Genomic DNA, 16,222 nt, shown 5'->3' on the forward strand with positions numbered 1-16,222 from the left:
GCTTGCTAGAGTCTGAGCCCCCAGAAAACAGTCCTGAGCGTAGACAGCACCTTTGTATCCTTACTGCTACATACACAGCTGGGTGGGAGCTCCAGCCGCCCCGGCCTTCGCATGGCATGACCGGTGCTACACTTCTCTGCTGGCAGGGAGAGGCAGCAGGGCAGGGAGCCTGCGTGGCCCCAGGCTCTGAAGGGAACGCTTGCTAGGGCGGCGGTGCCAGCCCTGCTGCTAGGAGCTGGCAGGAAAGCACTGAGCTGGGTGATGCTTTGGAGGCTTGTGTCTTTCAGGGTTTGGGGTGGATCAGCCGCCCTCCAGGAGCGGAGAGCAGCTCTCCCTGCTGCAGTCGGACCTGCGTGGCACGGCCACCAACGGGCCTGATGCAACTGCTGCCTCCGCCTCACCTGCCTGGCACTGCTGCCCCACCTGATGGGCACCCCCACCTGCCACACAACTCTCCCTACCTCCTGTAGACTCCAGGGGGCACCATGGTCGCCAGGGAGTGCCCCATGGCAGCCAGGAACTCGGTGGAGATGCTGGGATCCACATGCTGCTTGTAACCTGCAACAAAGATCAGCTGCTGGGCTGCACCTCCTGGCGGGGGAGTGAAGAGCCCCCTCAGGGCCCCTCGCTCCCCATCCACCCACTGCTCCCCACAGCCCCCCCCCCAGGCCCCCCCCCCCCCCATCCACCCACTGCTCCCCACAGCCCCCCCTCGCTCCCCCATCCACCCACTGCTCTCCATAGCCCTCGTAGGCCCCTCACCCCGCACTCCTGCTCGCCTCTTGCACCCCGGCCTCCCACCCCCTCACCTGCGTATGATGGGATGGTTTTCTGTAGGAATGTCGGCAGCCACTCGTACAGCACAATATTCTACAGAGGAGAGGAGGAGATGGCGTCAGCACAAACACCCACAGAGCTCGGGGCAGAGGCCCCAGCCATCATCACTCCAGGGGGTCTCCCTCGTGCTGGCCCCTCTGCACGGGGCTCCCGGCTCCCTCACCTGGTAGGTAGCAACGACCCACTTGCGCGCATGCTGGAATACGTCCTCGTCCGACCAGCTGGGGTTCTCCTGGGCCAGCTTCGAGGCCCAGTGATTGTGGTAGCGGAACCAGACGATGCTCTCGGCCTGCAGGAAAAGGTTCTCGTTCCCTCTGGCATTCCCAAAATCTACAACAATCAAGGAGCCCATGAAGTGCAGGACAAACACACACAGAAGTTAGAAGAAAACATAAAATACTCTTGCTGGTAGATTGCCACATAACACAACTGTATTTCTTAGAATCCAAAACCCTGCTGCACAAGAACTAAATCCAGAGAGAGACAGAGCAGGCTGCTCTCTAAGGCAGCAAGGCACAAACCTTACTCTAGGCTAGCTCTTTGCAGACTGCATACCGAAGATTGCACATATCCCTCCAGACCCCCTGCCCCGCAAGCAGAACCAGGAAACCCCTTGAAATTTAAAGTAGTAGCTTCTTTTTTTTTTTTTAAAGACAGTTTTCAATACACCACAGAGCTGACTGTTGCTGCCATGGAACAGAAAGGAAGCCTGCTGCTAGATTCCCACACGCGGCTTCCCTGGTGCTATGGGGAGGGAAGAGATTGGAGAGGGGATGTTCTGGGGGCTGTGTGCCACCGGCACTGGGTAGGGGATTTTCAGTGTCCAAGTCTGCCAGCCAGAGGCCATTCTGTGGGGAACAGAAGAAAGGTAGAAGAGAAGACAAGAGCCCTTCCTTGTTCTTGTAGGACGTCAGTAACTATTTTCTAGTCCTCTCTCTATATATATATCAGAGGGGAGAGGAGTAAGAGGGAACACAATAGAGAAATAGAAAAAACAAGGAGGCAGTTGATTAATTTAAAAAAAGCACATTTAAACCTGATAAAGGAAGCCCTTTAACACCGAACATGGCTACCCTGTGGAACTCCTTGCCACAAAGTGTGGCCAAGAAAAGAGGTTACATTTCTCTCTCATTTCTTTCTCCTACTGTTTTTCATCTTTCCTCATGGAAAAAGTAAAAGACAAAGCAAACAAAGCTGTCAGATGCACATCAGCTATTTGATAGTTTTATGGACGAGCAATACACTTCGTCAGTCATAAAACATCTCTTGTCCGCAGTGTGGCATGGCATGAGCACATCCCCTGCTTTGGCATGGGAGATGCTGAGCTCTTCCTAGCATCAGGTAAAGTGGCAGAGAGCAAAAGATGGCCAGATAAAGAATTTTTAAAAAAGCACAGCAGGATTATTACTAAATTTGTTACCTGCATCTTAGATCATTTCAGATTAGAGGGGAAGAGTGGATTTCTATCAGCATAGTTTGGGCTGGGAGCTGACGCAGGGCTACCTCAAATTCACATTGCATCTTCAACTTACACAGGGGTTCCTGTCACCTCCCTTGCGTGATTTGGCATTTCTCTCCCTCTTGGGCTGGGTCCCTGCCTCCTTCCCTGGCTGGGCACTCACACAGAGTGGTTCCAAAACTTTCCCACTTGCTGGAAACTGACTTTATTGTGACCTGACCAACATTATCCCAACAGGAACCTTCGCTGGCGCGTCCTCCCTGAGCTTGGCCGCCTCAGGGGCCTCCCTGACCTAGTTCCCTCTCTCTAGGGAGCCAATCCGGCTAGTCAGGATGGAATCAACACAATACACTTGCTATAATGAGTGGGCGGAGCTTCAGCAGCTTTGGGCAGAGTTCTGACCCTCATTGGCAGGGAGGTTCTGCCCCAACGCACCACCCGATAACTCTCAGGGCTGCATGGGCTGCAGGCAGGGCCGGCTCCAGGCACCAGCTTGCCAAGCAGATGTTTGGGGCGGCCATTCTGGAGAGGGGCGTCACGTCCAGCTATTCGGCGGCTATTCGGCGGACGGTCCCTCACTCCCACTTGGAGCGAAGGACCTCCCGTTGAATTGCCGCCGCAGATCGTGATCAAGGCTTTTTTTTTTTGTGCCGCTTGGGGCAGCAAAAACCCTGGAGCCGGCCCTGGCTGCAGGGCAGCCTGGGCTTGAAGCAATCCCTCCATAAGGGCGAGGGAGAGGCAGACTCTCTGGCAGACCTTATGGTGCTGAGTCTGACCAAGATTCTGCCTTCTTTGATCACTGCCTCCCTCACTCAGGGTGTTTCTGGGGAAGGAACATTACACAGGTGAGTCTTTAAACTGTGATTTGAGGACTTCAGTCACTCAGCCAGAGGTTAGGGGTCTAGTACGGCCACGAGGGAGTGGTTGAGGCTCTGTGGCCTGCGACATGCAGCAGCTCAGACTAGATGATCATGAGGGTTTCTTCTGGCCTTAAAGTCTAGGTGACCCACCAGCACAGCCTGGGTCTGTAGGGGCAGCACCTGGCTGCAGGGAGTGGCCAGCACTTTGCTGCCGGGGCCTGGCAGGTGCTAACAGATATTTCTCTTCATGGTGCTGCTTGAATGCACCTTGGTTCCAAACCACACACCACACCCAGGAAACAAACAGCTTTTTGTCTGGGAATTTCCAGTGGGCCGCCCTTTCCACGGTGAGTGCTTGGCATCAGGTTCTCTAGATGCAGGGGGATCTGGCCTACCCACCCAGCCCCTCGCTCCCTGCGCCAAGGTGATGCTCTGCTTGGATGCACCCAGTGGTGGGTTTGCTCGGGGAATCGGGTGGGAGACTGATGACTCAGTGCTGGGGGAAGTCCAGCAGTTTTAACCGCTTTTCTGCATTTCTCTCAAGCAGCCTGTGCAATCGTCCTGATTCTGATCCAGGATGGGTTGGAGACTTCAGCCTGGGTAGGGTGTGAAATAACCTTGCAAATGCACCAGGGGAGGCTGAAAGGTGGGAAACTGGGACATGAGGCTTCCTTACCATAGATCCCTTGGGAGCCCCCCTTTCCTGTAGACGGGTCCAGAGCCTTCCACATGAAGTTTCTCCCATCAGTCTGCTTCGGGAAGCTACTGTTAGTCTCAGAAGCCAGCTTCCCACCAGAGAAACTCCTCAAGGCATCACTCCAGGAATGAGAAGGGCCATAAATGGCACTTCCATCAAGCCAGCCTGTCACCATGTTTATCTGAGGAGAGAAGCAAGGGCTAGGGTCAGAGCAGAATGATCAGCTGCCTCCTGGTCTCTGCATGGGGATGGAGAAGGATCAGGGCTTAGCCAAAACCCAGGTCCTCTGTGCACTTGTATCTATTGATGGCCCGCTACACACACGGTGAGATGAACAGCACGTACTCCACAAGGAACAGAAATCTTACCACCTTCTTATCAATCTGGAGCAGAAGTCACCAGAATCATCAAGAAAGGGATGGGCCTGCCAATGTTGATAAACTACCAACCCCGTGACCCTTCCTCCAGATAAGGGGCCTTCCCAGAGGCTGGAGGAAGTTCCGTTATCATTCTTTTAAATTATTTTTCATTTCCTGCTTTCCTTTGGATTCTGAAACAGAAGCTCTTGAATCATAGGCTGAGTAAGGCAGGGCAGGAGGAAGTCCTGGACTCCTCCCCAGCAAACCTGCTCTCAGCACGGTGGTTCTAACCAGAGCCCCTCCGTTTGGCTGCTGCTCATCCATCCCTAGAGCCATGTCTCCTGCTGCTGCTTTGTGAAGTCTCTTTCCGCTACAGCTGGGCCACGCGTTTCACATGGCAAACATTTCCATTGAAAAATGGCCTCTTTTGAAAATATACATTTCCTTGCAAACATTTTGGTGTCTTCAAAACTTTTCAGGATTTGAAATTTTTCTAAGAAACACTGAGTTAAAAATGTGACCTGCTAATCAGGCTCCATTGTGATTTTCCATTTTTGAGCTCTGTCCCTTTGTGTTCATCAGGTGTCTGGCCAAATTAGGTACACGGTGGGACTTTTTTCAGCACATAACACATTTTCAGTTCTGAAAAAAATTTCAATCTCAAAACTGAAAAACTTCATTACGGGAAATTTTGATTTTCAAAAACAGTTTAAAAAAATCTGTGGATGGTTTTTAAAAAAATGAAATCAACCCATTTGGAAAACCAGTGACATGAAATGACGTGTGCAATGTGTTTTCATTTTTCAGCCAGCTCTGCCTACTATTGGATGTTGTATTGATGGTGATGGTACCACATGTTCCCATATCCTGACACTTCAGAATACTATCAGGTTACACTGAGCCAGGCATGCTGTTGTGTGGAAATGCATTCCATCCCATGATGTTTTTTCATAGTAGCAAGACTCGGGTACCACAATGTATTTATCCTTTTGCAATCTCTATGACTGCCCATTTGCACAGCATACACATTCTATTGTTTATTACACCAAGATAAAAAGAATTTACTGCCTAGAATATCTTGTTTATTACCAATCACATGCAACATAGGAGCACAATTACAGAAAGGCTTGTTACTCAAGTGTGTGTAAGCATTTCATCAAATTAGTCCTAAAATAACACTGCTCATAACCCATTTCTAACACACCAGAGTTACTTCAGCTCCTATCACTAACATTTTCCTTGGGCATTTTGACTAAAGCGATAAGAACAAGAGTACTTGTGGCACCTTAGAGACTAACAAATTTATTTGAGCATAAGCTTTCATGGGCTACAGCCCACTTCATCAGATGCATAGAATGGAACATACAGCAAGAAGATATTTATACATACAGAAAACATGAAAAGGTGGAAGTAGCCATACCAACTGTAAGAGGCCAATCAATTGAGATGAGCTATCATCAGCAGGAGGAAAAAAAACTTTTGAAGTGCTAATCGAGATGGTCCATAGAAGGTGTGAGGATACTTAACATGGGGAAATAGATTAAATTAGTGTAATGACCCAACCATTGATAGCTCATCTCAATTGATTGGCCTCTTACAGTTGGTATGGCTACTTCAACCTTTTCATGTTTTCTGTATGTATAAATATCTTCTTGCTGTATGTTCCAGTCTATGCATCCAATGAAGTGGGCTGTAACCCATGAAAGTTTATGCTCAAATAAATTTGTTAGTCTCTAAGGTGCCACAAGTACTCCTGTTCTTTTTGCGGATACAGACTAACACAGCTGCTACTCTGAAGCCTGTCACTAAAGCAATAGAAATTCCTGCAGCAAGAGGGATAGCTCAGTGGTTTGAGGATTGGCCTGCTAAACCCAGGGTTGTAAATTCAATCCTTGAGGGGGCCATTTAGGGATCTGGGGCAAAAATCTGTCTGGGGATTGGCCCTGCTTTGAGCAGGGGGTTGGACTAGATAATCTGAGGTCCCTTCCAGCCCTGATATTCTATGATTATCACCTGAGGTGGCTACATTTTTCCCCAACTCTGGCCTCCTAGAAAGTTGTGACTTGATTTGCCAATAAATTGGATAGTTCTGTGACAATCTGCAGAAATTGTTCGTCTTTCTTTTGTAAAGAACAAATATTTTGTTAAACGACCCTGAATGCTGACTTTGCCTAGTTGCACCAACAGCCTGGATGCTCCATTTGTATGTGGTTTTGTACATGGGGTAAGGTACTGCTGACTGTCTGTCTTCACAGATTTTTTTTAAACAAACAAAAAAAATTAGATATTATTCTCCAGCCTTTCTTCACTGGGCTGTAACGCAGTCAGTACCCCATGCCGCCTGCCACCCATCTAACGGAGCCCTGTTTGAGGCCGGGAGCTCTCTGCTGGGGGGTGAGTGGGGAATTTTAGGTTCCTGTTATTTCCTATGTCATGGGAACTCTGTGTGATACTGGGAGAACATGGAGAGAGCTCGTCAGTGTCCCTAAGAGGGCTGGGATGAACCCCTTAAACTGAAGTTAGCAGATGTGTCCTCCAGGAATCCAGGGCCTAAAACTAGTGAAAGAGCAATTCAGTTTGCAGTCCACAAACAAAGCAGTGCTGCTTAAGTACCAGCAAGAATGAAAAGGCCTTTAAGTGGCAGCATGACCTCTGCATACTGCACTGAGGGGAGACTCCTGAGCACGTACAATTGGATATTAATTCATTGGGAAAGCCTGACAGAGGGTCAGGGCACCTGGCCTATCTGAAGCATCACACAGAAAGATCCAAGGGGTATAAATAAACCAGATCCTACAAGGGAGACTCTCTGTCTCTCTTCTTCCTGGCCCAGGTCCATATGCACTGAGTGCTGGAGATGCAGGGGTCCAGCTAAGAGCTCAAAGGGCCAGAGAACAAGCTAGATGATGAAAGGAAGGATAGTCCACTCCAGTGGCTAGAAGCTAGGAGATCTGAGCTCTCTTCTAGGGGTACTGTGACCTAGGGGAGTGTGCCTCCTGTCTGTAAAACGGCAATTCCCCACCTTGCAGGTCGGCTTGCGAGGCCTAGCTGGCTAATGCTTGTAAAGGGGTGCAGCGTTCCTATCAGAAGCTGCTTATCTTGGTCAATATATCTTCAACAATGCATTTTCTGTCTAGTCCATTTCATTGCAATGTTTCCTCTCTTGCATCCTGGCCTGGTTACCAGTGGGAACTGTGCTGTTCTCAGGTCACTGTGGGCATTAATGTCATTAATAGGTGGGGACAGTGACTGGTGTGTGAGAGAACGGTGCTGCTGCTCTCTGCTCTAGATTGCTTTCCTGTACTCTTAATTTCATAAGGCACCTTTATGTCACTGTGCCAGAGACCTGTTGACACATGCCCTGCCTCAGCCCAGCCAGTTACGAAATACTCTTGTAAACAACCAATGGAAGAAATAAGTACAACCCAAAAGGAAACAGAAAAGGAAATGCTGCCACTTCACCTGTTCTCGGGGGTTGTTGGGGCTCTGTCCCGACTCCACAGCCCACTTGCTGCGTTGGAGGGGTAGGACCACATCTCCAGCATTGTCAGGGTCAAACACGGGGTCTCCAGCGGGGATGCGGATGTTTATGAATTGAGCAGGACAGCCGGGATTCTCCACCGCCAGGATCTCCGAGAGCACATGGAAACCTACAAGAGACCCAAGCAGAGACACTGACTGGGACAGCTGGGTGGGAGCGGGTTGTCAATTGCACCCCAAGAATTACAGCATTCAACAAGATTCAGGCAAATTCTCCATGGCCCTGCGTAACGACTGCTGTTCCGGCTCAGTCAGAGCGGGTCAGGTGAGATGCGGATGGGGGGGCTGCACACAGATGACCATGTTGGACAATGACCCACATTCTTTCTTTGACTTTCCACTGGCTTGCTGGCTGACCTTGGGGAAGTCACTTGACATCTCTGTTCCTCCGTTCCCCAGCTGCAAACGGGAGTGATGATACTTGCCTCTCTCTACAGTGCTTTGAGATCCCTGGATGGGAGAAGCTATGAGGCAGAGTACTGTGAGGAGTGCTGGGCTTTACCCATTTGTGGGGCTGGGCAGACGAACACATGGCTCGCACAGAGTCCCATCGTCAGCAGGGATTAAATCGGATTGAGCCAGTGGCTGTTCAGAGATCCCCAGTAGGTGCTGCCTTTCATCAGCTTGACTTGCTCCCTCACATGTCCTGGAACTGCCTTGAGAGACTGGGGGGATCTGTTCGCCAAGCCTGGCGACTGCCAGCCGTAAGCCGAGTGATGCACAGCAAGCAAGGACTGAGGAAGCGTCTGTCCTACAGGCAGGTTCTGAGCCGGAGGTTCACACCCTTCTTTGCCGGGAGCCTTTGAGCTGTCTGGTGTTGGTTGGAGCTGGAGGCAGAGGTGCCACAACCCTGTGAACCACAACCCATTTTTGGGCTAGTCCAGTCTGCCTAGAAGCAGTCAGGGCTGGAAATCTCACAGGCCGTTTTAATGCTGGCCGACTGTGCAGTGCTCGGGAGGGGAATTTCTGAAGCGTTGTGCAAGCACCAACCATCACTATCTCTAGCCCAAAACAGAGCAAAGGGCCCGGGGAAAGTGGGGGAATTTTGAGGACGTATCCAACCCAGTCCCCTAAACCTTCCAGGGTTCTCCCACTCCTGCGTACTGCATAGCTGCTCTCAACCTGGGGATTGCATCTTGCCAGGATAACAACTCGCCTGCCCACTTCAGAGAGCCTCTAGCTCAGCTGGAGAGATGGGCTGGATGTAGTACTCTCTGGATGGGTTCTCTGGCCTGTGATCAGAGGAGAGGGTCAGGCTGGTCCTCTTTACTATTGAAATCTCTGAGATAAAAATGAACAGAGCACAGAATCCTGGCCAAAGTCTCTGCTAGCAGCCAGCGCTGAGCACTGCTGGGACAGGCTCCTGCTGGGATCCACTCCCCAGACAATCGAACAAATGCTCAGCGACATGGCTAATGAATAGGTGAAGTTCTGCGTGTGACAGGAATGGATATTGCTTCATGCCTCTTGCAGACAACAGGGACACTGCTGATTGCCCCAGGCTAGAGGGACTGCCCCAGGCTAGAGGGACTGCCCCAGGTGAGCTTGTGTTTGCTTTGCCTCTTGAATCAGTGAGACTAAAGGAAATAATAACTGAACCCCATTTCCTCTTGCTCTTTCTCCTCCACTGAGATGGGCCCTTGACTTCTGGGAAACCTGCAGCCTGTTTGCTCAACCTGTGGGAACATACCCAGGGGATTACACTCTCCAAACATGACTCAGACAAATGGAGGAAGTCACCAGTGCACAGAGCATGGCCACAGGCCCCAGTGTGAGAGGAGCCCGGATCATGTCCCCATCGACAGGAATGTCCTCTGAGATGGATGAGGGACATGCCCCCTGCAGGCCGTTCCTAACCCCCAGGGCTCAGCAAGGTCTGATGTCTTGGTTTGGAAGTTATAGATTTGAATCTGGCTTTGTAGGGGAAAAAACAAGAGGGGTCACAAAGATGGGAGTAAAGAAATAGCCCAAGGGCTGTACCTAGTGCCCTGCCAGCCATCTCTTACCAAAGAAGACTCCCAGCACGGTTCTGTTCCTGCTGGAGGCCAGCCCGGAGGGCCCCCGTGCGGCCACGTTGCTGAGCCTGCGAGCATTGGGCACATGCGGTTCCTGCAGGGGCTCATACACGCCATCGGCATAGTTAGCTGGCAGGAGACGCAGCAACTTGGAACCTGGTGGTACAACATCAGCATGTCACTGTGTCCAGTATCCCCAGGACAGATGGGATCCCAAGGTTGTGGGCAGCATATAGGGGAAAGGGGGCCCTTGGGGCTGCCCAGAGGGCTGGGAAATCTGGGCTGGGGGGAGAGAATGAGATAGATGGAGTGTTTGGGAACCTGCCTTCCAGAAAACCTAGTGTCTTTGTAAAGGACAGTCAGGGCTGCAGTGTGCTAAACATCCAACTAGACACATTCCTTCTCTGCGCAATCAGATCCACACAGCATCTCCTCATTCCATCGGGGCACAAGGGATGTTTTTTACAAGGGTCAACTACCAGCAGCACAGACCATCTAACCTGGCACCCCGATACCAGGCAACGCCAGATGCGTCAGAGGAGAACAAACATTTAATTCCAGCAGATTCACGTCAGCCAGGAGCATGAAAACCCCCGTAACTGGCAAAAGCCAAAGCCCACTTGCAGATGCAGCTAACCTGCATAAAAGCCCTTTTTCTGGGAGAGATTATTTCGTTTGGGGAAATGGTAGAAACTATCCTGGCAAAAGCACTCGTTTGTTGGTGCAGCTCTCCTGATCAATGCCAGCAGCAAGCCCTCGCCAGTGGAGACGGGCCAAAATAAACAACGTGCCGCAAGCTACACAAGCTTGAGTTTCTGGAGGGATCGTAGGTGGGAGGTTTTAAAAGCACCTAAGGGAGTTTGGTGCCACCACCCTTTGAAAGTCAAAAGAAGCCACATGCATAAGAGAGTTTGGTGCCAACACCTACTGAAAGTCAGTGGAAGCTGGGTACCTAAGGGAATTTGGTGCCTATCACCCACTGAAAGTCAGTGGAAGCCGGGTACCTAAGGGAGTTTGGTGCCTATCACCCACTGAAAGTCAGTGGAAGCCGGGTACCTAAGGGAGTTTGGTGCCTATCACCCACTGAAAGTCAGCGGAAGCTGGGTACCTAAGGGAGTTTGGTGCCTATCACCTACTGAAAGTCAGTGGAAGCAGGGTGCCTAACTCTCTTAGATGCTTTTGAAAATCCTCCCTGAAAGCGCAGCCCTGTTGAGGACCTCATCAAAGCCCACTGAAATCAATGGAAAGACTCGGGAGGCTTTGGCCCTGGCCAGTGGAGTGGGGGCTGCCTGCCCTGGAGGTGACCAAGGTATGGATGACAGTAGCATCTAAATGTGAAAGTTGCAACCTCTCAGCCAAGTGAAGGTGGCAGAAGCCATATGCTGCTGTATTACAATCACCTCAAAAGACCTGGGAATCCAACAAGAGCCCTGAGCAATACCCAGGAGCAACCAATGGTAGGCAAATCTCCTATGCCACCTCCTCTGGCTGCTCCAAGCCACCATCTTCAGCTCAGGCAGGTCTGGAGTGAACTTTAGCCTCCTAGTCCCCATCAGGCCCCAGTTTCAAATCAACAGTTCTGGCCTCCCGCGCTCCCACACTCACCTGCAGAGCCGCGGTTGTGGTACAGGAGGTTGTTGTACCAGCCGTCATAGCGCTGGACTTCCCAGTGAACGTTCTCTTGAGCGCCTGTGAAGACACCAGACCTCAGGGCCATATTGAGCTGGGATGGCATGAAGCATGAGTGGCAGCTGTTATAGGGGAGATGGGGACTGAACCCAGGGAACAGGATGCAGGTTTGGTTTGTACAGTCACAGCTGGAGCAAACTGACACCAGCGTCTCCTGAGATTTTAAACAAAACATTGAGAGGGGCCCTGGATCGGTGTGCTGGTAGCCCAGCCTGCCGAAGGGTCACTAAGGCAGCACCTCACACTACCAGCAAGGAAAACATGCTTCCCAGTAGGGCAAGACAACTCCCTCTGCTACACAAGGAACACTTTTCAGAGTAGCAGCCGTGTTAGTCTGTATCTGCAAAAAGAACAGGAGTACTTGTGGCACCTTAGAGACTAACACTGGATTTCTGTGTCACGGGACTTTTACCTCAGAGTGAGGGGCTGGACTGCCTCCCAGCCAATCCCCAGGGCTGCGAGTGAACTGAACAGCAAAACAATATTACTGACCAAACAAAGCCCAGGGACCATACCAACATGTCCCACTCGCTGCATGGGACACACCAGTATGCCAGTGACAGTCACTGAGCAGGCATGCCCACACAGTACTAGTCACAGCACACAACGGAGCCAGGGCATCCACCCCACAGTCACATGCCAGGACACACCCTTATCTCAGCACCTCTCCTCCTCCCCCAAGAGATGTGGCCTTGGGCGGTAGATTCCTTCTAATCAAAGAAGCCCAAACAGAAGCGAGAAAACGTGGGGCATTCCAATATGTCAGTAACCACGGATGTGGGGGTGGGGGGTGGAAGCAAGGTAATAATGGTACTTACCCACTGCACCCCACGTCCCGGAGAGGAGCCACCCAACCAAGACCAGGATCCAAGTCTTAGTCCTGGCCATAACGGTTGTACTTTTCCTGGGAGACCCTCCCACTGATGCCTCTGAAAACAGAGAGGAAAGCAGGTGGATTGGAGCCCCACGAAGAATTTCTAAACCTCAGGAAGCCTTGGTGTCTCACTGAGTGCAGGGGGCCAAAGAATGACACTGTAGCTTGCTGGTTAGAGTACGCACACAGGATGTGGGAGACATAGGATTCAGTCCCCCGGCTCCAATAAAGTTTGAATTATTTATCCACAGGGGAACGGAGAGACTGAGGCAGCCCCATGTCAGAATATCCCAGTATCTAGTGGTTAGGGCACTCGGCTGGGAGATGCCTGTTCAAATCCCTTCTCCCTATCAGGAAGAGGCGGGACATGAACTGGGGGGTCTCCCACATCCCAGGTGGGTGACTGACCCCCTAGGCTAAAAGTTATCAGAGAGATGCTCCTCCTCATATAATATGCCTTGGGTGCTTAACTCCAAAGGCTTCCCAACCGTGGATCTCTAGGAGGGATGGATGCCTCCCTGCAGCCTAGGCTTAGGTACCTATCTCTGAGACAGGGGCGGGACTTAGTATGCACTCTTCTCGCTGGCAGCTCCCATTGGCTAGCTTAGGTGGCTCCCCTAACATGCTAGATTGGAGTCAATACTTGAAATCATCCAACCAGCTTGACACTTGTTCTGCTTCTGAGGCAGAAATCTTAAGGGTGAAGACCAGCAGTCTGCAAAGGCATCTTGCCTATGTATTTTTATAGTGTTCCTGTCCATAAGGCACATTTCTGAATAGCAGGTCTGCACAGCAGGGGAAAGAGGTGGCAGAGCTCACATATTTGCTGAGCACTTCCAGCAAATAGCAGTAGGGTGGGTCTGCTTCCAAAGCTATTTTCACCTGCTCTGTGGAAGGACCCCCTCAATGCACTGCCTCGGCAAGAAGTCACATTGTTTGGATAAACCATTTTCTGGACATAGCTTCTGACAAAGATTACACAATCGTCTTTTCCCACATTCCAGGCCTAAGTGACACTCCAGGTGTATCGTGTGTTTTACATAGAGGCTAATAGAATGCATGTATTGTACCTGATTTTTAGAAACCCCTCAACCTGGACCATAATCTTATAGGTTCAGTTTTGCATCTGCAGTTAATGATAGCTGGAACGTTTCTCCTATTATTAGCAGAAGGTACAAATTATAGCATGTGCACCTCTAACTCCAATGCAGTAGTTTAAGATCTAAATGCTAGCATTTGTGCCCACCTAACCAGATACCATCTCCAGGCCCTCAGTTTGTGTGCAAGAGAAGATACACAATCTAAAGCCCATTATTTTTGTTGCCCTTTGAATACATGATGCCATTACAGGTGGTTTGATACACTGTAAACAAATTTTCCTTTGCTTATGAGAAATAATACTGTATAAATCTCCTCTCAGATGATCTCAAATCCATACGTCATCAAGTGTTGTTACAAGCAAACACTTCATTAGCTTTTTAAAGAAAGTTACATCTTTTTGACACATGGATTTAAGATTGAACTACTACTGAAAGATTCCTCTAGCTTGAAAAGCACAGAATGGCGACATCTCTTCAGTTGCAAGCAGTAGGCTATGTATGCATATGGGTATGTATTTATCAGCTGACAGAGTAGTTTCTAGAGGAAAGAGTTACAACCAAATTTACAAAAATTGCCAGCTGGGTGTAACATTAACTCAGATAGCTCCAATACAACTAGCACAGTGAATCCTTACTATGGAATTATCCATAACACTAGTAGAAAGAGACACTCACAAATGGCTACTTCTCACAAGCAGAAAACCACAGATCCAGACTGTAATAGGATCTGGGCTGGTATGAAATTAACAGGAAATTTCCACTCCTGGCCCAGTTTAAAGAAATAGAAAATAAACATCAGAGAAAGAGAGAATATTATGCAAGGAAAATTATTAGAAGATGGCCAACAGATGGAGTGTCCAGTCATATATTTCTGCAAAGAGAGAGAGAGACTCTAGTCTCTATCACCAAGGCATTTATACAGTACTCTTCCTGCCATGGTATCAATCAATGCACTCTCCATTCAGGTCACATACTTCACATACTTCTCCTGTGTACATAAATGTGATGAGCTGAGCACATGCCTCAAGGATGACTAGAGACACTAATGAGCAACTTGCCTTTGTTAAGTTTTTCATTCTCTCCAGGGTAATATTTAGCTCTTATATAGCACTTTTCATCAGTAGATCTCAAAGCACTTTATAAAAGAGGTTGTTATTGTTAGCCACATTTTACAGATGTGGAAACTGAGGCACAGAACGTGGAAGTGACTTGCTCGTGGGCACCCAGCAAGTCAGTGGCAAAGTCAGGAATAGAGCCCAGATCTCCTGCACCTGAGTTCAATGCTCTGTCCTCCATAGCACATGAGCAACTAATGGATTTATCTTAACATTCCCTCCCGGAAGCAGGGAAGTGCTATCCCCAGTTTATAGCTGGGGACCAGAGACACATGGTAGATTTTGTGATTGACCCATGGTCCCACAGAAATCAAACCAAATGCACTGTCCAATAGACCATCCTTCCTCCCTTTCCCCATCCCTTCACTGTCTCAGAAAGGTTCTGGCTCTCATGCAGAGTTCCAGCAGACAAGAGTTTGGAAAGTATCTTTTGTTCTTGTCTTCTGGTGCAGCCTGGGGGATTTGTACTAAGCCTGTGAAGCAGGGAGGCTGACTCTGTATATCTGGGATTCTCATCTCTCCATGGCCTGGCCCGGACCCAGCCTCTATCAACTGACAAATCCAAGACTGTGGGGAGTATTCAACAGGGACCGAGATCCCAAAATCCTCATGGGGAGCAATTAACCAAAGATTATTTTGGTGGTTTCCGTGTTCTACTTCCTTGCCTGTCCTTTTGGGAACTCTCCACACTATCCATTCAGCATGTCTATCCCAGCAAGTCTGAGCAAGGACTCTGGGACTCAGGCCTGCTGAGAGGACCTTCTGCACCTGAATAATGTGGTCTCCTGGGAGTAGTGATCCTTGAGCATGGGAGTCTATTGCATGGCCACCTAGAGCTCCAACCGGCCTGTGCTGCTGTTTGTTGCTTTGCTATCTACTCATCTGGGGGCTGATATGCCTGATTTCCCGCATGTATTCGTTCTGAACCAGGCCAGCGTTCTCTCCCAGCACCGTGGAGAAAGAGCAAGCACGTTGGTGCTGGTGAGCTCAAGCATAACTAGCGAAATGCAGGCCAGCCCCTGGGTGCCAAACAAATGCCTTGCGTTATGGCATCTAGCAGCTCTTTGGCCTGTTTATTGAACCACTCCTGAAAACACGGGGCTTTGACTGGTGAACCAGTTTGCAGACGTGGGCGGGCTCCACAAGCCCTGGGAGCCCCACAAGGAGTTTGCAAGGTTTGAAAACCTCCTCTACTGTGGCGAGAGGGAGGATGTGCTGGGAGGTAACACTAGACAGGGGATCTAGTCTCAGTTCTGCCCCAGGGAAGGTCACTCACTCTCTGTACCTCAAATCCCTGCTGGTACATTCAGAAAGCCAGCTCTGCCCTGTCCAGCAATGGGGTTTGATCCTGCTCTTCTGCCCACACCCCACTCTAGCTCTGAGCTTCCCCGCCCCATGAAAACAGGGAACCCTAGTGCTGCCAGAGCCAAGTCATGGTCCTTGATTCCTGCTAGGAGTCTGGGCATGGGACTCCTTGATTCCCTTGATATCTCCAAAGGCTCCAGGCCCTTCATCAAATCGTCCAGTGAATCCTATCCAAAACCGCAGGGCCTTAGCAAACACTTCAGCAACTGCACTTCAGATAAGAGTGATGCAAACAAACCCTCAGCGCCAAAGAAGGGCTTCCAGGAGGAACTGGCAAGGACAAGCGCCCTCCACCACTGAGCTGCTGTGTAT

General features: G+C 50.1%; 1 protein-coding gene across 1 annotated transcript in view; it reads right to left on the reverse strand.

Moving 5' to 3' along the window:
* The window catches only part of DUOX2 (dual oxidase 2), a 43,586-nt gene that overhangs the window by 25,900 nt on the left and 1,464 nt on the right, over positions 1–16,222 (reverse strand). Inside the window, exons 2-9 of the mRNA XM_034784607.1 lie at positions 12,275–12,385; positions 11,373–11,456; positions 9,759–9,923; positions 7,675–7,862; positions 3,833–4,034; positions 1,001–1,167; positions 810–870; positions 462–558 (exon numbers count right to left, since the gene is read on the reverse strand). Of these exons, the coding sequence (XP_034640498.1) occupies positions 462–558; positions 810–870; positions 1,001–1,167; positions 3,833–4,034; positions 7,675–7,862; positions 9,759–9,923; positions 11,373–11,456; positions 12,275–12,344 (1,034 nt within the window). The 5' untranslated portion in view covers positions 12,345–12,385. The remainder of the gene's footprint in view (positions 1–461; positions 559–809; positions 871–1,000; positions 1,168–3,832; positions 4,035–7,674; positions 7,863–9,758; positions 9,924–11,372; positions 11,457–12,274; positions 12,386–16,222) is intronic.

The sequence above is a fragment of the Trachemys scripta genome, chromosome 10 (assembly GCF_013100865.1).
Source record: "Trachemys scripta elegans isolate TJP31775 chromosome 10, CAS_Tse_1.0, whole genome shotgun sequence".
Classification (NCBI taxonomy): Eukaryota; Metazoa; Chordata; order Testudines; family Emydidae; genus Trachemys; species Trachemys scripta.